Source organism: Pristis pectinata, chromosome 4 (genome assembly GCF_009764475.1).
Source record: "Pristis pectinata isolate sPriPec2 chromosome 4, sPriPec2.1.pri, whole genome shotgun sequence".
In the NCBI taxonomy this organism is placed as follows: domain Eukaryota; kingdom Metazoa; phylum Chordata; class Chondrichthyes; order Rhinopristiformes; family Pristidae; genus Pristis; species Pristis pectinata.
In genome coordinates, this window is record NC_067408.1 from 69,424,507 (window position 1) to 69,447,323 (window position 22,817).

General features: G+C 41.0%; 1 protein-coding gene across 4 annotated transcripts in view; it reads right to left on the reverse strand.

Annotated features, from left to right (window-relative positions):
* si:ch211-161f7.2 (retinoic acid-induced protein 2) overlaps window positions 1–21,725 on the reverse strand; it is a 59,034-nt gene extending 37,309 nt beyond the window's left edge. The window contains exon 1 of one of the 4 annotated variants that reach the window (XM_052015093.1): window positions 21,517–21,725. In XM_052015093.1, coding sequence (XP_051871053.1) covers window positions 21,517–21,534 — 18 coding nt within the window. In that variant the 5' untranslated portion in view covers window positions 21,535–21,725. Of the gene's footprint in view, window positions 1–20,398; window positions 20,642–21,516 lie in introns of those variants that run through there. The other 3 variants (XM_052015095.1, XM_052015094.1, XM_052015096.1) reach the window with 3 other exon arrangements.
* Window positions 21,726–22,817: the final 1,092 nt, after the last annotated feature.

Genomic DNA, 22,817 nt, shown 5'->3' on the forward strand with positions numbered 1-22,817 from the left:
ATGTTAGGGTTGAGGGCAAGAAAGATGGCATGACAAGCAAGACTGAAAGGAAGGACAGCAAGGGACAGGCTAATAAACACAGTGGGACTGATGGGCTGAAATGTGTTTATTTCAATGCTAGGAGTATTATGGGTAAGGAGGATGAACATAGTACATGGAATTATGTTGTTGTTGCCATTACGGAGTCCTGGTTGCGTGAAGGACAGGACCGGCAGCTTAGTGTTCATAGGTTTCATTGTTTTAGACATGATAGAGAAGGGGGTAAAAAGAAGACGAGGGAAGTTGCACTACTGATAAGGGAGAATGTCACAGTAGTACTCAGAGGACACACTGGAGGCCTCATCTACAGAGGCAATTTGGGTGGAGCCCAGAAACAATTACTCGGATGGGATTACACTATAGGCCCCCCCCCAATAGTCACCGAGAGGTGGAGGAACAGATATCTAGACAGATTATGAAAAGGTGCAAAAAACATGAGGGTTGTCTTTAAAGTCCCCAGGGACTTTAACTTCTCCAGTATTGACTGGAGCTTCCTTATTACAAGCGGCTTAGATGGGACAGGATTTCTTCAGTGCAACCAAGAAGGGCTCTTGAAACACTATGTGGAGAGTCCAACTAGAGGAGAGAACATACTGGACCTGGTTTTGGGAAATGAGCCAGGCCAGGTGACAGACCTGATAGTGGGTGAACATTTTGGGAATCGTGACCACAACTCACTGTGTTTTAAGATATTTATGGGCTAGGATAAAATTGGATCTTGCAGGAAGGTACTAAATTGGGGGTGGGGGTGCAAATTGCAACAGGATAATACAGGAGCTAAGGGGTGTTGATTGAGAGCAGCTGATCAGAGTTCAGGATTGACATGTTCTGGTAAGAACAAGGATGCTAAGGTAAGGGAACCTTGGATGACCTGGGAGGTCCTAAAGTTAGTCAGGAAGTAAAACAAAGCATACGCAAGGTTCAGGAAGCTAAAATCAGACTGAGCCCTTGTGGAAGATAAAGATAGCTTGCTTGAGCACTTTCCTGCTATTAGGAAAGCCAAGGCGACACGAGAGGCAAGTTCATTTTTTTTAAAAAAGGTAATGTACTGAATAAATTCATTCTGGAAGTTATTTAAATTTGGCGACCTCATTTTACTGGAGATGTCCAACCTAACCCAAATTTTGTCACTGGTTTAACTTTTCAATCTATGTTCCATTTAACAAAATGGAATTTTCTACTTAAATGCATCGTTTTGATGGCTTGCTTGAGCTGGTTTTAAATTCCGACTTGTTACTGTATGATCTTTAAACAGGCTAATTACTATCTTCCAAGATTTGGAGTCTACCCAATTAGTAACCCAACATATTGCAAATCTCATTCCCTTCTTTGATAGTCAAATATTTGTCTTTCACATATGGTGTGTTTCACATCCTGTACTGAATGTTCCAAGGCACTTTACAGATACTGAAGCACTGTCTGTCTGTTTTGTCATTGGCCACATGAGAACCAATTTGCAGCAAGTTCCCAGAGACAGCTATGTGATAATGACCAGAAAATCTAGATTTTAAAATATTGATCGAGAAAAATATGGTCAGAACATGGAGGATTTCTCCCCTGTTCTTAGGTGGAATAATGCCAGTAACCTTTCACATTCACCCAAGAGAGCAGACAAAGCCTTGGATTATTGTCGTGTCTAAAGAATGACATCACCAACCATGCAGTATCACTCAGTAGTGTTGGATTTTCAACCAAGATTTTTATGTTAGAGTCTCTGGAGTATGACTTGAACACAGATCCAGAATAGAATCAAATGTGAGGAATTGAATACAAAAGGCAGTCAACACCTTTGAAGGCATTTAATGCAGATGACCAAAGATGAACTTGTATCTGGGAATGGTTTAAAATCACAGATTTGCTACTGACAGACAAACTGCAACATTTAAAAGGCTTGTTGAGTATTTAAAAAAAAAGGCAAGAACCAAAAGAGCAGGAAAATGGGATTTGAATAACTGAAGATTTCAACTTGTACAAGCAGGGACTAATGGTTCTCTGCGGTGCAATTGCTGCAATTTATGTTTCCACATTCAATGACTTAGAATAATGTGTTTAATCATCAAGAAGTATTTGCCCATATAGAAACAAGTTGCTGTAAGAAAATCAAAATGGTATACAGTGGGAGGTGTTCAAAGTCAGACAGAACTGCTTTACCTTGTAGGCAAATGCTTAAAGCCTGCATGCCTCATTAAAGCAGTGTGGTTGTACCAATGGAGAGGGAGATGCAATATCAAGCAGAAGATAACAATACTGATTTTTTTTATTAAAAATGCTTAAAGTGGGTAAAATCAGCATCTTTTCTGTTTCATACAGTCACTATGCTCAAATATTAGACAACACAATTCAGAAGCTGTCAGTTATATTTGTCTAGCAGTTACAAGACAACTTCATTTTACATTACCATACAGAAGATTCACCCCTTAGTAATTTCTGGGCTTTAATTACACAATTTAGTTACTTCTACTTTCTGTATTTAGACTTGGTATAGAAAGTTGAAAAATGTTGAACTCCACTTCATATTAAAATGGACAGTTGCAGGAAAAAAATCAAATAATGAAAACAAGCAGATTTAACACTTCACCTACATCATGAATCATCACTGACTGTAGTGGAAGAAATCCCAGTTACAGCACTCACCCCGCAGTCATGTCCCCTTCTTTAATTTAAAATACTGTAACAAAAATTGAGAACTATTTTACACTGCACATGTTAACTGTCAAAATTTAACATTATAATTTACCACTTAGAAGCAAAATGCAGCAGTGTGAACATAAACGTCTATGACAGTTTATATAGACACTAAGTAGCTTAGAGTGTATACAAATTTATTCAAAACAAGCACCATTTTGTGAGATTGAAAAACATCACACATGCATTCAAAAACCAAAAACAAGCTAGGCCTTACTGGAAGCTGTTATTGTTAACATAGCATAGCCTTAAAGTCATTGCTGGAATACTGACAAAAACCATAAAATTTCCTACCTCTAGTCCTATAAAAATAAAATTTATCTGAAATTGTGCCCATTTAGCAGTTAATCTCACTGTAACCCCTTAGGATGGTTGAGCTGCTAACTTGGTTGTCATAAAAAGGAGCTGTGGGGGGCATAAAACATTACCGAATTTAATTATCCACATTGGTAAATTCATCCGTTTCCCCTTGCATACTATACATCTCAGTTGGTGTGAAGAATCTAATGTGACAACTTCCCAGAGTTTAAATTTACAGTCCTGAAGCAGGGTTTCAACCCGAAACATCAACAATTCCTCCCCCCCCTTCCAACCACCAAAGATGTTGCTCGACCCACTGAGCTCCTCCTTCCTCCAGCAGATTGTTTGTTGCTCCAGATTCCAGCATCCAGTCCTTTCAGCCTCTAATTCATAGCTTCCATTTTTATCTTTATTTTTTTAGAAGTTACCATCATTCACAGATATTACCCTTCATAAAGTCAATTAGATTTTGGTATGAAGTTCTGTATGTTTTAATAATAATGAATAGTGAAATGAGTTGTATATTTATAGATATAAAGCTTAAGCACAATTTGGAGTTTAAAAGAAATCCCATTGGTTGAAATCCACATTTGAAAAAAATGTAGACCACAGAACTGATTGTTGCAGTTAAAAATACAGATATGTCATACGAGAGGGGAAAAGAAAATCCTGCAGAGCAAGATCAATGAAGTGAATTTCAATCCACAAGCAGACACTGTGGGACTTATGATTTATACTGCAATTCAAAGAAACAATTCAAAGTTTCATTCATTCTGTATACATCAATGATTGCCTGGATTTTAAGTGATAAGACAATCAAAAGACAGAATTGCAATTTACTCCATTGAACCTCCAGAAATTCAACTGACTTTTTGTTTTAAAAGAAAACCCAAAATGTTTTATGGGCATCCTTCACACCAGTTTGCCTGTAAATTCTCGTGTTATATTCCAACAGGTCACATTTCAAATTGCAACCGAGATCATTACAATTACGTTGTGTTCCTCTACAGGATCAGAATTACATTATACTGCTGGCAGAAGGGAAGGTGCCTGGCAGGCAAACATTTCATTATATCAATCAATACTTCAGTTGTGTTATGTAATTGCCATCTTTTACATATGAAGGCATAGTGGCCAACATTTGTTGCCAAGATGGATTTTATTGCTTTTTTGTCACTATTCTTGGCAGACTACAGTCATTCTCAGCTGTTATTGAACGAGATTTGAATGAGTGGAATTAATACAATCATTTGTCCTTCACATCACCTTTCTATCTTTGCATTTGAAATCAGGATCCAAGTTCCAGCTGACACCAGGATACAACAGTGCGCATCCATCCTTTGAAGATCGAAGACAAAGGGGCTAAGACAGTAGCCTATGACACTGCAGAGTGAGAATGGGCACTGGCTGGTTGCCGCTCCATTTAACTGCTCATCTTGTTTGTGCTGCTCAGAAGATGCAACCTCTCCTGGCAGGAGTGCAGAAAAGACACAGCTCAGCAGCTTCTGGAACCTTTGGCATCTCTTCGCGGTTAGATACAAGGGGACCATTGGCAATATTCGAGAGCAGACTCCTAGCTCTGCCTACTTGGCTAACAAATTAGACTAGATATATAATGAACACATGATGGAACAGAAGCTCAGTAAATCCACAATTATTCTCGACACTGGTGCCCCACAAGGCTGTGTCCTTAGCCCTCTACTCTACTCCTCATACACTCATGACTGTCTGGCCAGATTCTGCTCTAACTCCATCTACAAGTTTGCAGATGATACCACCGTTGTAGGCCATATCTCAAACAGTGTTGAGTCAGAGTACAGGAAGGAGATAGACAGCTTAGTGGAATGGTGTCATGACAACAACCTTTCCCTCAATGTCAACAAAAGAGCTGGTCACTGACTTCAGGAAAAGGGGCAGTGTACGTGCACCTGTCTACATCAATGGTGCTGAGGTCGAGAGGATTGAGAGCTTCAAGTTCCTGGGAGTGAACATCACCAACAGCCCGTCTTGGTCAAATCACGTAGATGCCGTGGCCAAGAAAGCTCACCAGTGCCTCTACTTCCTCAGGAGGCTGAAGAAATTTGGTTTGTCTCCTTTGACTCTCACCAACTTTTACCAATGCACCATAGGAAGCATCCTATCTGGATGTATCACAGCTTGGTACGTCAACTGCTCTGCCCAGGACCACAAGAAACTGCAGAGAGTTGTGGACATAGCCCAGTGCATCATGGACACCAGCCTCCCCTCCTTGGACTCTGTCTTTACCTCTCGTTGTCTTGGTGAAGCAGCCAGCATAATCAAAGACGCCACCCACCTGGGACATTCTTTCTTCTCTCCTCTTCCATCGGGAAAAAGATACAGGAGCCTGAGAGCACGTACCACCAGACCTAAGGACAGCTTCTACCCCACTGTGATAAGACTATTGAATGGTTCCCTTATACAAATGAGATGGACTATGACCTCACGATCTATCTTGTTGTGACCTCGCACCTTATTGCACTGCACTCTCTCTGTAGCTGTGACACTTTACTCTGTACTGTTATTGTTCTTACCTGTACTACATTAATGCACTCTGTACTAACTCAATGTAACTGCACTGTGTAATGAATTGACCTGTACGATCGGCTTGTAAGACAAGGTTTTCACTCTACCTTGGTACAAGTGACAATAATAAACCAATACCACGTGGCCAGAAGTTAGATCGCACAATGATGAATTTTTCAGTGCTACGCATTTGAAAATTAACTTTACCTACATTTCCAGTCAAATCATGGTATTGCTCCCAATTTACAAAGTGACCCCCCCCCCCCACCCTTGAGATGCCACAGCATTGGGCCCTCCCGTGGTCTTAATCCTGCAGTGCTGACCTGGGAGCCGATATACACAAGCCCTTTTCTACTTCCCCTGGATTTCAGCTCACTCCCTGAACTCAAAAGTATCATCCCATTCCTGTAATCCCTCTGCTGCTATTTAACTGCCCATCCCACTTCAATACCGTATGCCAGCTCTGCTCCCAATCTCCTCGCCAGACAATGTTAGCTTCCAAACTTGCACCCTCCCCATCATGTGCTGGGCCGATTCCTCTCAACTTCTGTAACTCCACCCATCTGCAACATGGTGACTGGATCTCACACCACACTTCCCACCACAGGCACCAAGGCAATCCCATCCCTCCTCCAACATTGCAACCCTCTCACCTCACACACCAGGCCAAATCCCTGCCTTCCCAATGGAAGACAGTTCCCAAAGTGCCAGCAAGTACCTGACCAATACTGGGCCTCAGTCATAACTGAAGTTTGATGGGACAACAAAAACACAGTCGTTGTCCCACTGCAACTCAAATTTGTAGGCAATAAAGTTTGCACAAGTACAGTGACTGTTGTAGGCACTTCAGAATTATGTTCTTGGTTGCATATCTGAAGTCAACCCAAGCTGAGAAAATGCCCTTGCATGTTTTTCTGGCTTGCAACAGTCACAATTACTTTGATAAACTTCTGCCAGGTTTCTGTGATACACTAACTTGAAATATCTTATGAGAGCGTGGCTATGTGGTTTAATTGTTTACAAAACTGTAAATACATGATAGATCAGAGGTCTGAAACTTTAGCCAGTTTCTCTGTCCAAATGTCACCTGACCCAAGTATCTTCAACATCTACTGTATTTTACTTTGTGCAAAAATACACATTTCAGTCTGAGATTCTGAAATGCCACAAGTTCAGTCCAGCTCTGATTTTCATAGTGTGTAAATTGTGCAGTTTTACTTTGCTTACACAAGAGATTAATTAAATGCAATTATCAATATAAATCTGTACAGTAGGCTGACCCTCACTTCCCAACAATAAAGAGGCAACACATTTGGAAGTACAAAATAAATGGACGATGAGGAGATAAATTATAATAGGTTAAATTGGTGGCTGGGAAAGAAGACAAGTGAAGGGATATGGTAACAAGAGAAACATGGGATGGGGACTAATGTTCACATGGCAGGTTTAACTCTGTGGTTGGGACAAGCAGATAGTTCCGTTGTGGTTACTTCTAGGTAGGTTTATGTACAAAGAATCCCTTGGTAATATGTTTTTGCACAAGTGTCCCATAAACGAATAGGATTTACCAACAATCATTTGTAATTTCACATGTAATAGTTGTTCTTAATCTCAAAACAGCAAGGTATTGCTTTCAAGTACAAATGACTGATTTTGTTTTTAGCTTGTCACATGAAAATGAGAGAACATGACTCATTTCACTGATTTAGGTCAAACTTTAGGAAAGAGTTGACTGCACAAACCAAAAATTTCTTATGCATTTTCCCAGCAAAGTTGATAAGGAGCCACTCAAAGTAACATGAGCTAAACCGAGTTCACCTGTGCAACATTTAATCCCCTGGTAACACTTCAATCTCATAACTTGCACACAAAAGAGCAATTTCTCAAATTTGCAAATGTAGGATTTAAAATTTTGCACTATACCACCACTTGGGAGGTATGTCTATTCCATTTAGAAAGATATTTTTCACCATAAACAAATGGTGCACCACTCTCCACCCACAATACACTTTGCAGAATTTCCCAAGTCATTGTGTTTATAGCGTCAAACTTGTTTTCATAACATCACAATTTATTTTATACATCCTTTATATTAGCTTCAAAACACCCTAGGAGGAGTTGTAAAGCATGTATTTCTGCTAAGAAATCATAGCAAGCTATAGCTATTTATAACAAGTTGAATACAATTAACAAAAGTATAGAAAGATGAACATTTGCCATTCATTAGATCTTGCAGTCCCAACAGTGCAAACAAGCCTTAAAATTAAGGTGTCCAAAATGCTACTCTATGCACTACACCTGACAAAGGGCAGAGATGTTACAATGAAAAGAATGGAAAAAGGGCCAAGTGCGTAGTTTGAAGATCACAGCCAAAAGTGTGTTCCTGAGTTTGATGATAATAGTAATAAAGTGAAGTCATTATGCCAGGACTTGAATGAATACGAGGATGATTCATCTTCTGAAAGTGCCAATATGTTCCAAGTCTAGTCATTGCTGCTTTGAATGCTTCAAGATGCATGCAAATTGCATAATACTCTGCTTGTGGCAAGCAGGCAGCAAATTTCCCAAAAGAGAAGCGAATCATTAAGGAAGGTGGCCACTGTCCCAAACAAGTGTTTAATATACAGTAAATGAGATGGGGCCTTTTGGCAGAGGATGCCCTCACATTCATTCATTTCGAGAGCTGAGAAAACACTTCCAGGCTTTAAACAGCCAAAGATACTTTACTCTTCTGCTCAGGGGCAATGCTGAGAGTGCCTCTGAGCTTAAGCCCCTTTTAGTGTTCTACTCAGAGAACCTGAGTGCTCTAAAGGAATATTCAAAAGGCCAATCTTCCAGTGGTGTGGCAATCTAATAAGAAAAAGCCAGATAACGGTGCTGTTCTTCCAAGATTATATCACATCCTTTCTCTCCTGCTACATTGAACAACATCATGTGAGAAATGAGCTGTGCTCTTTGTTGACAATACCTTTGGATATCCAGTTACCATCAAAGATGAGGCTGACAACCATGTAGTGTTTTTGCCCCCACTTTACTATTGTAACCCATGATAAGGGTGCTTCCATTATATTAAAGACTGAACTACTGTTAATGAATAATGAGGCTTGCCATTTTGGAACCAAACTGGATTCACAAAACAACCATTCTGGAAAATTAGATGCACAATATCAAGATAGCCAAGGACTACATCAGTGCCTCCTGAGATGATGTAACCTGTGCAACAATGAATGGTTTTTGGGTGAAATTATGACCAGTGTTTGCTCATGAATCCTGCAGGTTTACATACTTGAAAATCTCAGGAAAAAAAAACTTGCCAAGCTGACAAATGTGGGTGGGTTTGCTGAAGTAGAGCAGTATGATATGGAAGAGTTATCGAAGTTTCATGTTGAAGAGCTTACATACAAGGATCTGTTAGAGCTTGATTAAGAGGTTACAAGAAGAAGAAGAACAAGCCGTCAACACAGTATCACCACCAAAACAACTCCCTACAAAAAGCCTACTGAAGTATTTCTCCTCACATCAAACAAGTGATAGTGACCCTGGTGTGGAGAGCAGTTTTAAAGGTGGCTCTGTGATGCAAGATTTGTTATGATGCTTTGGTACATGGAGCATCATCATAGAAAAATATACCAATGGAGCAGGAGTAGACCATTTGAGCTTGTTCTGTCACTAAATACATAGTGGATCTTCCATCTCAACCCCATATTCTCTTGCTTCCCCACCCCCATTGATGTCTTTTGTCTCTAGAAATACATCAAATGAAAACAAGGATTGTCCAGACTTCTACTGATGACTCTTTAAGCCTTGTTCATCAGCCATCCAGAAGCCCAGATGTTACAAAAATCCTTGTCACCAACATCACAAACTCCATCAAGCCTAGGTACACCATCATCCAAACACCAGTAACCCTTCTGCCTCTCACCAACGCTACCCAGCTTCCCACATTTCGCTCCCCCCCCCCCCCCCCACAATGTCACCTCAACATCAAAAGCCAACCTTACCACTTGGTGAGTAGCCCCAGGAAAAGAGGCATAATTTAATATTTTTAAAACTTCATTCAAAATGTAATTATTAATTTAAGCATTAAACTAACAGGAATAGACTTCTTGATTTACAAAATTGCTTTATAAAATGTTTTCCCGGAAAGCGACTTTTCATAAATCAAGGAATTGCTGTGTTGGTTTCATATAATTAAAATAAATATTTTCAATAAAACCAAAACACACAAGCAGTTCAGGCAGCAGCTGAACAGAGGAACATGGAGCTAACCCTTTAGGTTGATGAAAGTTCTTTAGATCACTCCAGGAGTAGTGTCCTATTTAAACAGAGATGTTATGAAAATTGCAGATCTTACAGGCCTCGAGTGCAATGGGCTCAAATGTTTGGTACAGCATTTTGGAAGATCACCAGCACTCCCATCAGGATCTATGGCTTCCCTCTCTACTGAACTTTGCAAATTACACCAATTAATAGGAAGCAAGTATTACTTTTCAACAAGTTTATCTGCAACTTTAGAAGGGTGTTACTCAGGAGGACATGCTCTCTGCTTTTACAGCATACTTTGAAGTCTCCAGAGTCATATCCAATGGTGAAGTGTCGACCATTCTACCTGCCACGGGAGTTCACTTCAGGTATCCTGATGGAAGTCTACATCCCACCCCAGAACGACATGAAGCCCACACTCAATGAGCTATACTCAGTGATCAACAACCTTGAGACAGGATACCGAGGCCCTCTTCTTCATTGCAGGTGGCTTCAACCAGGCCAACCTCAAGAGCGTGTTACCAAAGTACTACCAGCACATCTCCTGTCCTACCAGGGGTTCTAAAACCCTTGACCATTGCTATACAGCCATCAACGATGCCTTCCAACTCACACCTCATCCTCACTTTGGTAAATCAGACCACCAGGCTGTGCTCCTCCTCCCTACACCCAAACAGAAACTGAAACAGGAGGATCCAGTAGAGAGAGTCATGCAGTGCTGGTCTGAGGATACAGATGAGCTTCTACACAACTGCTTTGAGTCAGTGGACTGGTCCATGTTCAAAGACTCAGCTGCCAGTACGTCACCACCATCACAGACCTTATCAGCAAGTGTGTTGAGGACTGTGTACCAAAGAGGACAATACGGGTGTTCCCAAACCAGAAACCATGGATGAACCAGGAGATCCACTCCCTACTGAAGGAGAGGACTGCTGCACACAAATCTGGTGATCCTGATCTGTACGAGATATGACCTCAGGAAAGCTATCAGGAATGCCACGAGACAATACTGGTTCAAAATAGAGTCCCAGACCAGTCGTCAGTTATGGCAGGGCTCTCATGCTGTAAACGGGCTACAAGACAAAGTCGGGCTGCATAGTTAACAATAGCGCATCCCTTCCTGATGAGCTTAACATATTCTATGCATGTTTTGAACAGAAGGGAAGTGGATTGTCACCACCCACCCTTATAGCCTCCAATGCAACTGAACCTGTGGTCACCGTCGAGGACACAAGATCAGTCTTCCAAAGAGAGTGAACCCGAGGAAAGCATCTGGCCCAGATGGTGTCCCTAGCCGAGTACTCAGATCTTGTGCTGATTAGCTGACGGGAGTATTTGCAGACATATTTAACCTCTCCCTGCTTCAATCTCAGGTTCCCACCTGTTTTAAGACTATCATCCTGGCACCAAAGATAAGCAAGGTAACATGCCTTAATGACTACTGACCAGTGGCTCTGACATCCACCATCATGAAGTGCTTTGAGAGGCTGGTCATGGTACGCATCATCTCCAGCCTCCCAGACAACCCCTACCCACTGCAATTCGCCTACTGCCGTAACAGGTCTACGGCAGGTGCCATCTCCCTGGCCCTACACTTAGCTCTGAAGCGTCTGGACGTTAGACTTTTGTTTATTGACTATAGCTCCATCATCAATACTATAATTCCAAGCAAACTCATCACCAAACTCTGACACCTAGGACTCAACACCTCCCTCTGTAACTGGATCCTTGACTTTCTGACCAACAGACCGCAATCAGTAAGGATAGGCAGCAATACCTCCAGCACGATTACTTTCAACACTGGTGCCCCACAAGGCTGCGTCATCAGCCCTCTACTCCCTTTAGACTCATGACTGCATGGCAAGTTTCTGCTCTAACTCCATCTATAAGTTTGCAGATGATACCACCATAATAGGCCGTATCTCAAATAACATTGAGTCGGAGTACAGGAAGGAGATAGAGAGCTTAGAGGAATGGTGTCATGACAACAACCTTTCCCTCAATGTCAGCAAAACAAAAAAGCTGGTTATTGACTTCAGGAAAGGGGGCGATGTACATGCACCTGTCTACATCAACTGTGCTGAGGTTGAGAGGGTTGAGAGCTTCAAGTTCCAGGCAGTGAACATCACCAATAGCCTGTCCTGGTCCAACCATGTAGATGCCACAGTCAAGAAAGCTCACCAGCACCTCTACTTCCTCAGGAGGCTAAAGGAGTTTGGTTTGTCCCCTAAAGCACTCACCAACTTTTATTGATGCACCACAGAAAGCATCCTATCTGGATGCATCATGGCTTGGTATGGCAACTGCTCTGCCTAGGACCGCAAGAAACTGCAGAGTTGTGGACAAAGCCCAGCAAGTCATGAAAACCAGCCTCCCCTCCATGGACTCGGTCTTTACCTCTCATTGCCTTGGTGAAGCAGCCAGCCTAATCAAAGACCCCACCCACCCAGGTCATTCTCTCTTCTCTCCTATCAGGCAGAAGATACAGGAGCCCAAGGGCACATACCATCAGACTCAAGGACAGCTTCTATCCCACTGTGATAAGACTATTGAACAGTTCCCTTATACATTGAGATGGACACTTGACCTCACAATCCACTTTGTTGTGACCTTGCAGCTTATCGTCTACCTGCAATACACTTCCCTGTAGGTGTGACACTTTACTCTGTAATTGTTTTTATTATTGTAATTGTACTACATCAATGCACTCTGCACTAACTCCATGTATCTGCACTGTGTAATGAATTGATCTGTATGAACGGTATGCAAGACAAGTTTTTCCACTGTACCTCGGTACAAGTGACAGTAATAAACCAATACCAATCATTAATGCATGGGAGAAAAATGTGCATAAATGGATTAATAATCTTTTTCTTCAGCAATTCAAATAGGCTTATAGGTGAACTAACTAAAGGAAAATGGATGCAGCTCCATCTGGCAACTTTAAAGCAAGCTTAAATATATTCTTCATTTCAATAATTTTTTTGTGTTGAATATGTCAATAACAGTCAAAAAATAACAGCCACTAACATTTTGAAAATTACTTGTGGCTAACTAATCAGGCTAATTAGTATTTAACAAAACCTGCACAACTCCTAAAGCAGCAACTTAGCAAACAGATGAGATGGGGGAAGGACAGGTGTGTGGAATTAGTTATTCACACCACTTATTTTTGTGTGCTTTGACATCTTTTGGTGTTTTTTTAAATTAAAATGAGGGTATTATCTGACAAAGTGTCTCAGATGAAAAGTAGTTTACTTTGAGGCTCTCACTTTCTGATTGACTGAATTCAGCTGTCACAGTGTCACACTTAACAGATGCCAACCCCAAGAACGAGTTGATCTTGGTAATAAAAGTAATATGTTACACAACCTTTATTTGCCACAGAACTTAGAAACTGTCAAACCTGAGAATATAATCCATAACAAATGCTACATTACAACTATCCCAACTTCACATAGTGACAGATTTATAAAGCTAACAAAACTCAAGCATGGAATAGCCAAAATACAACATTAATTTTCCAATGAAATAAAAAATACTAAAGCTATAAGTCACAGAATTACCTCACAAGGTCACCTCTAATCAGTATATGGTTATGCATCAGCAACCAGCCATTGGATAGAATAAATGGACACCGAGAGCTATTATTGTTTTCTTATTTTTCCATGGGTTTTATTGGTTGGAAATAAGCCCAATTCAAATCCTATAAAAATACAAATAGTTTTTGGCATTCAAAATAGTTATCTTAAACACATGGTAGAGCAAGAGCATAGCCTTTATATTCTATGGCATCACAATAATTCTTGAAGATTAGAGATATTGTGAGTACAGCATGTTCAAGATCCCACACAGCTAATGATAATTACAGCTCCTTTTCTACATTTCTTGAAAAATCTGTTTATGTAAATTTCTCAAAATATTTATCAGGAGGTACAAATTCCACATACCTCAGGTCATTACAAGTCTCACCACAAATATCAATTTAAATGTGGGACTTTAACGTTTATCAATTAATGCAGGCCTTTATCATTCAATAGCAGAAGCACAGAGTTTTAAAATTAATTTTACCATGGCCTGTAATTCCAAATGAAATTAGCCAGCAACTTGCTATTGTTTGGCTGCATAGCTGTTATCTTTAATGCTGCAGTAGAACAAAATGTCTGTTGTCAAAACACTTAGACCAAAAATGATAAAAAAATAAACTGAAGTATTCTAAACTAACACAAGATCTGCATTTAAATATCACATCACTGCTTATACACCGGGCCAATTTTGTGTGGTTTGCGCTACAACTTTCAAAGATTAAATAACAAATGTAGTTGAAATAATGTAGCATTCATTATCTGGTCAAATTGAATGTTAATAATTGTGAATAACATTAACAAGTTTGCTGATGATACAAAGTTGGGTGGCAGTGCGACATGTGTAGAGGAAGTTAGGAGAATTCAAGGTGATTTGGATAGGTTGGGTAAGTGGCCAGATACTTGGCAGATGAAGTGTGAGGTTATCCACTTTGGGAGCAGGAACAGGAAGGCGGATTATTATCTGAATGGTGTGGAGTTAGGTAAGGGGGAAGTACAAAGGGATCTAGGAGTCCTTGTTCATCAGTCACTGAAAGTGAATGAGCAAGTGCAGCAGGCAGTGATGAAGGCTAATGGAATGTTGGCGTGTATTACAAGGGGAATTGAGTACAAAAGTAAAGAGATTCTTTTGCATTTGTACAGGGCCCTGGTGAGACCACTCCTGGAGGATTGTGTATAGTTTTGGTCTCCATGGTTAAGGAAGGATATCCTGGCTATAAAGGGCGTGCAGCGTAGGTTTACGAGGTTAATTCCAGGGATGTCGGGACTGTCTTATGCTGAGAGGTTGGAGAGACTGGGATTGTACACGCTGGAATTGAGAAGATTGAGAGGGGATCTGATTGAAACATACAGGATTATTAAGGGATTGGACAAGATAGAGACAGGAAATATGTTCCAGATGTTGGGGAAGTCCAGGACCAGGGGGCATGATTTAAGAATAAGGGCTAGGCCATTTAGGACAGAGGTGAGGAAAAACTTCTTCTCCCAGAGGGTTGTGAATTTGTGGAATGCACTGCCTCAGAGGGCAGTGGAGGCCAATTCTCTGGGCACTTTCAAGAAGGAGCTAGATAGGGTTCTTATAGATAGGGGAATCAAGGGATATGGGGACAAGGCAGGAACAGGATATTGATTGTTGAGGATCAGCCATGATCTCAAAATGGCGGTGCAGACTTGAAGGGCCGAATGGTCTACTTCTGCTCCTATTGTCTATAAATGTGGTAGGAACCTCTTTTCTTAGAGATATAATAGCCCATATAAAATAGATCTTTAACTGTCTGAATAACCTACCCTTAAAAGCTGCACATTTTAACAGAGGCTTTAGTCTTCAATGGCTTTAATGTAACACATTCAGGTGTTCAATGTACTACCTTTTGCTTTTTTTCAAAAAAATATTGAAAAGGGCTTATTCCTTTTCCAAGAAAGGAGTCTTGCAACACAATGAACAGGGTTGTCCCTGGAGAGGTTATCTGGAATGCTAAACAGGGAAAATTTTCTCATGCCCATTTCATTCAATAACCAACTTATTGTGGTGGAGCCAGCATCTCCTGGTAATGAAAATTTACATTCATGCATGGGTGTTCCATAGCAGCAAGGGACCCAGAAAGTTTAATTTTAGGCCAAGGCATCACCCACCCTCACCTCCCATTGCAAACTTCCCTTCTATAGTTAAACTGAGATGGAGTGAGGGTTACATCATTGTCATATAACCAGAGATTCTCCATTGTGCTTCATATAGGGTTTCCTTTGATAAAGAGTTTTGCTAACCCCTTCTGTACTGCTAATCCCCTGCAAAACTGCACTTCACACACATTCTTAACCAAATTTGCACTTACCCCTTTAATCTGCAACCAGACCTGCATTTCCCCCTTCAATGCATTGCCTCACTCAAACCCAGACTCAATCCCCACCTCCACCCCCCCCCCCCCCACCCAACCAAGTCAAACCCAGGTTTTCCACCCTTCACCCAATTCCAGAAACAAACCTGTAAAATGTTTCAAACCCACCATGAGCATAAAAGACATTTGCTGTAACAACCAGTCACTCATCTAGATATAACAACTGGGAGCTCATGTTAATTATTCAAATGAGGCGATCCTCTTCAAATTGCAGTCAGCCAGCCTGCTGTAGTTCAGTATACTAAAAGGAAAATCAGGACTAAAGGTTAGGCTGTAATCAGCAAATCACTCCACTTCCTTGACCACAGAAAACTGTTCAATACAGTCCTGCATGACTGATAGGCTTAACAACACACATTACATTTGACAAGCTATGGTTTACTTTCTGGTACAATGACCATTATTCCAACATGCTCCATTTGGGAAAAGAAATATAAAAGGATGAGCGAAGACACTCTGATCAAAACATCCGATTTTTTTTTAAGAACTTACTTTGTAATCCACTAATATTGTTATTGCAACAAAAATAGTCATAATTCAAAAATAATACAACAGAAAGTGAAGACACAAGAGACTGCAGATGCTGGCATCTGGAGCAACATACAGTCTGCCGGGAGAAACTCAGCGGGTCGAGCAGCATCAGTGGGAGGAAAGGAGTTGTCATCGGTTTGGGTCGAAACCCTGCAGCAGAACCAAGAGGGGAGAGGCAAGGTGGCCAGTGTAAAGAGGGGGAGTGGAGTGGGGATGAAGTTAGGAGGCAGTTTGGTCTCCTGTTTAGCCAGTCGAGCAGCATGTAGGAGAGGAAAGGAAATATCAATGTTTCAGGTGGAAACCCTGTATGAGGACTGAGACTAAAGAGGTGAGGTGGTCAATATGAAGAAGGAAGGGGAGTGGTGAAACAGGAGACCAAACTGCCTCCCAATTTCATCCCCACTCCCCTCCCATACCTGGCACCACCTGCCCGTCATCTTAAACCCCTCCTCAGTCCACCAATAACTTCAGGCTCCTGTTTCACCACTCCCCTTCCTTCTTCATATTGACCACCTCACCTCTTTAGTCTCAGTCCTCATGCAGGGTTTCCACCTGAAACATTGATATTTCCTTTCCTTTCCTCTCCTAGATGCTGCTCAACCGGCTAAGTTCCTCCAGCAGATGGTTTGTTACAATAGAAAATGAGGCATATCTATATCCAAATGGTACTTCAGCTTTCACTTAAAGCTATAATAAAATTGTCCCCAATGTTCTGCAAGTAATTTATTCTGTGGCAGTCCAGATGTAATTAAAATTTCTATTCTAAGAATGCCTGTTCAAGTTCCAATATTGCTCCCATCACAAAACACCAACCTCAGCCTATTATCTATTATCATGATGCTGATTCCATTAGGTGAAAAAAACTTCATACAAACCAATTACTACATCTTCAGGAAACAATCCTGACAGGTATCTCACACTCTGCTGAGTACACAGCTTCTGTTTAGGTTATGGATTAACCTAGTTTCCTGTGTTGTCCCAAGTGTGGCTTTAATTCAATTATTTAGAGTATTTTATAAAGTTATTCAAAACAATTAAACTATTTGAATGTCACATCTGTGTAATTCAAGTATTGCATATAATTTGCATAAATTAGTTAACAGTAGATAAACACAATGAGCAAGAACATTTATATCTGCACACACACCAAAACTTAGATCTCTAATTCAAATTCTAATGCTCTTTGCTGCTAGTAACAGTGATTGATAATTGTTTTTAAAAATCATAAGAAAGAAAAATAAGAGTAGGCCATATGGTCCATTGAACCTGCCCCATTCAATAACTTGGCTGATGCACCTTCCTGTCTATTCTCCATAATCCTCGATTCCCCTGTGGTGCAAACATCTATCTCATTCAATGACTCAACCACCACAGCTTTCTGAGACAAATACCAAAACTTTACACTGTACCTCAGGCATGGTCGCACTGACACTCTGTACAGCTGCAACAAAATTTCCCTGCTTTTATATGTTCCACCCACTTTGCATTAAAGGCCAACATTCCATTTACCTTCCCAAATTCTTGCTGTATCTGTATGCTTACCTTGTGCCAACAAGGACACCTAGATCCCCCTGTACAGCAGCATTCCATAATCTCTCCCCTAGCAAACAATATTCTGTTTCTCTATTCTTCCTATCAATGTGGAGAACAACACATTTCTCCTCTTTAAACTTCCAAGGCCATACTTTCTCCCACTCCCTGATCTTATCCATACTTTTTGCAGACTTTGTGTCCTCTTCATAATTAGCTTTCCCACACATCTTTGTATAATGAGAATTAGGCTACAATACATTGATCCCTTGCATAGATAGTAAATAATTGAGGCCCAGCACTGATCCCAATGGCACCTCAATATTTACAGTGTGCCAACTTGACAATGACTCATTTAACCCACTTGTTTTCTGTGAGTTAACCAATGCTCCATGCATTGCAAACATATTACCCCCAACTCGAGAAGCTCATAACTTGTGCAGTAACCTTTTGTGATACTTTAGTGAAAAATGTTTAGTTTTGGTCAAATCCACATGTACTGGATCACCTTTATCCTTCCTGCCTATTGCATCCTCGAAGCTCCAATAAATTTGTCCAGCACAGTTTTCCATTTCATATGCTGATTCTGCCTGTTTGCATTACGATTTTCTATATCACCTGCTACTGTCTACCATCAAATCACCATAACTTTGCATATATTTTAATAAAGCAAAAGCAGCAAATTCTGTAAATACTTGACACTCAAAAGGTCATCAAACTGAGATGCCGCCTGACCTGCTGAGTATTTTCAGCATTTTCTAGTTTACACTTCCAGAATCAGAATTTTCTGTGGAATATTTTGAAGAAAAACAAGATAGTTTTCAGAGATAGGAGACCATCAAGAAATGAATCATTGGAATAATGGACTTCTGAAATACACTGCATATACAATCACTCTATTCAGATACCTCTAACAGTTGTCAGTGTAGATTCTGGGTTCAACAACCTTTCCATCTATGTTGTCCTCTGCTCTGTGTTCTAGTTATAAATTACAAAGTAATGGATCAACCCATGTTGTCTGAAAACAAAGACACAGCTGCATTTATTCCCTTAGTGTGCATCTAAATATACTGGATATTCCACACGACTGCACAATTCCTTCAGGATTCCCTGGCACCTGATAAGTGTACACAATCTGTTCACCTGGGAGCTACTTCTGTGGGCAACCCAGAAATTTAAAGAACCCCAGTTGGGAATTCTTAGTTCACAAGCCCACATTTCCTTGCACATTGGTCAGCAATTGCTGTTGAAAAGAATACAGCTTTACTTAGTCCATGCTGAAGATTAACTCCATTTGCCTTTTTAAAAAAAATTTATGCCAGCTCAAGGACCTGGTGCTGATAGCTTTTCCAAGCTTCAAAGGAATGACAGCTAAAACAGAGGACTATCACTATTGTGCCTTCCTCCTGTAACCTCTTTACTCGTATTTCTTCATCATTTCAGCACCTCTTCTAAGATCTTTGTAGACATTCCTCCTATTTGGGGAGTTGATAAAACAAAGTCAACAAGGTCTGCCCAAACCACCAAATTCCATTCTCTTAAAGTTGAAGAAAGCCACCAATAATTCATTAGCTGTGTAAGTTTTTTTTTGCAAACTGGGCCAGCCATTTACCTTCATTCCATTGAACTTGTACAATTCAGCTAATTTATATAATGAATAAACATGAACTTTAAAGATGTGCTCATGTGACTCGATATTGCTAGTTACAGCATTTATTGCCCATTCCTAATTTCCCCTGAACTTTGAAGGTAGTTCAGGGTCAACCACGTGGGTGAGTCCGAGGTCAATGAAACACCAGATTGGATGACCTGGGCAGAGTTCAGAAAAATTTATCAGATTAACATTTGACAAGGTGCTCTGTGAAGGCAGAGCACATATGCCTGTTGAATAATGAAACAAGAAGTGTAACATGTTCTATAGGGTTCTTACAATATGTCCTCTACATTGCCCGAAGGCTCGGTTTTGTGATCCATTCTTCTCACAGTTCAAAGATCAGCCTTGTCTTTGATTAATAAATCCACGATAAATTTCAGATTTTCGAAGAAATCGAGATTAGAGGGACCAGGTGGGAAAGTAGAGATGAAGGCAAAGTCTGAGTTAATATTGGAGGAGGCTTCAGAGACCATAGAGTCAAATCCTACTCCCATTTCTTATTTTTCCCCCAATAACCGCACAGTTAAAGCTAGTGTCCTCGCCCCCCTCAACCAAAACTTCACTTAAAATAATCAGCAAAACACACAAAATGCTGGAGGAACTCAACAGGTCAGGCAGCATCTATGGAGGGAAATAAAGAGTCGACGTTTCGGGTCGAGACCCTTCATCAGTGCTCAATCGGGAATGAATTAATAAATGCAATAACTGCTGCAAATGCGTGCATCTCACACAAAATATGAATAAACACCCGAGGAAGCTCGCTCAATGCGAGCAGCGACGCGGGACATTTCGCGCGGAGGTTTCAAACACCAGGTGGCCCCAAACATTTCCCTCAGATCGACAGTTCCTTCACCACAGAAATTAACACTCACCAACTTTAGTTTTCTATTATTATCCCTGATACTGCGTTAGTAAAAAAAATAAACATACGCATAATTTTCCTCCGATCTCACACGCACCCGAAACTATGGCGGTTTAAACGAAGGACAACCAATCCAAATATCGACGGCCGATTTATCTTATGAACAGCACGTTGGTGGTGACGTTCGGAACAGGCGTCCATCAATGGGGCGCCGACAACCAACGGCAGGTTGTCATGTTGCAGTGTAAACTCTGACAGGCGCACCTCTCCAGCTGGCCGGGTCCAGACACCAGCAGAAGAGCCACGGTGCGGCCAGCTACAGCCTCTGATGGGGCTGTCAGCCAGAGAGACCTCCAGCGGCGGGCCCTACTCCTCACCTCAACACACAGACCAATTCTGGATGCCGTCAGCGGTAAGAAACGGCACCGCACATCCTCGTGTGTGTGAGGGAGGGGTTTTGATGCGTAATCCTCCACATTTGCATAAAGGTGTGATGGTGGGAAGCAATCGTTGACAGCGTTCAATAAATTGCTTTTATTATTTCAGCAAATTTAAAAAAATAAAAGGCGGACTGATAACCAAACAGGCGCACTTTCTGCATCTGCCGATGTTCTGATGGGATGACGGCATAAATCTGATTACTGCCTTTAATTTTTTTTATAGAGAAAAACAAAAATGGATAGGACATAATTAATGTGGCCGCATTTACGAGTTTCGTAAAATCAATGCGTAGGTTTACGCAAGCAGCAGAGAGGGAGACCTTGATTTTCACAGGACTGCGAGTCTATTTACCCAACGCAGTTCAACAAAAGAATAAAAACCGCATTTTTTCCAACCTCAGGAACAACTGCGGCGGAATAAACCGAGAGGGTTAGGGGAGCGGGAGAATTTCGACCGTGAGAGCTCGAAATGCAAGATATGATTTTTTAAAAAAATAAATACATTCTCACACAAACATAAGGATCAAGACAGCCCCGAGCTTCCATTCCCCGGCCGCAGCCTGGCCTTTGGGACTGGTGACAATGTATCAGTGTCAGAGTGCTGCTGAATATTTGATGACACGGACTCATTTTTAATGTTTCATAAAGGGTTCCCTTGGAGGATGTTGGGTGTTATTTCCACACTCACCTTGTTGTTGTCATTCATTGCTGGCGTTCAAGGAGACAGCGAAGTGTCCAATATGCATACACAGCGGAGGCTTCGCTTGTGTATGAGTTTCCTCTGGTCACATGTCCTTCTCTTGCTCGGCACGGTGGGTGATAAGAGCGGCTCTCTTTTAACCTCCGGTTTTAGGGGTAGGCGGTGTTCGGGCTGTCAAGGTACAAATGCCTTGTGATCCGCGGCCGTTCTCCGACCTGGAGCCGCATCGCTAACCGAGGCGTAGCGACAAGCTGCGCACGCCCCGCCCCGCCGCATCACATCTCATCCCCGCCCATGCTGGACTGCACTGGAACTCCCTCCATGCTGGGCACAGCCCTCACACGTCGGAATCACGTTACCAATCGTGGTTTTACTAGAAGTACACTGCCCTGCGTAGACCCTACAGGACTGGGTGCAGAGAGGATCGGTGCAAATTCCTATCAGTCTCCAGTTCACACATTTCTTCCGTAAAGTCTCATAACGTTTGGGGCCATTAATATTTTTAAATAACTACGTCATGCCTTTACCTGCCGCTTCCACTGCAGGCCAGTTGCTGTTAACAATTTGCACGTTTCACTTCTAATAGCAAGAGATGACTCGGATAGACGTAGTGCTGGACTCTTGATCTTTAACATGCAACAGGGAAATGGAGGCGCCTGATAAATTAAAACAATAAAGACGAATGATTTGTGGTTAGATAGTTTGCAGTTTGAGGTATTTTTCAAAAGCATTGCTTTCAACAGTTTTCTAAACTTAACAACAATGTTATTTAAACTCGTGAATACCCGCTTAAATAAAGCTAGTAGTTATTTTTATACTGAGAGCATTAATTCAACCAAAATAACAAAAAGTAAAATATATTTTTCTGATTATATTAGATCTTTTGTTTATATCTAAATTGTTTCTTTTAATCCAATGTATCCCTCTTTTTATCTCCAACAAATTATTTAACCCTGCTTTTTTTTGTTTTGGGAATTCAACTTTGTTGGACAATAACTGTTCACTATATATATATATATATATATATATATATATATATATATATATATATATGGACATTTTTTTCTGAGGAAACCAAACGTAGTGTTTTCAAGTTTGCTGATGACATAAAAGTAAGTGGGAATGTGAATAATGATGAGGATGTAAAGAGGATGCAGTCGACTGAATGAGTGAATGAATGGCAGATGGAGCAGAATGTTGAAAAGTGTCAGATGATTCATTTCAACAAAAGTAAACTGGGGTTTAATGAGTATCTTAAATGGTGGGAGACTGGGAAATGTTGATGTTCA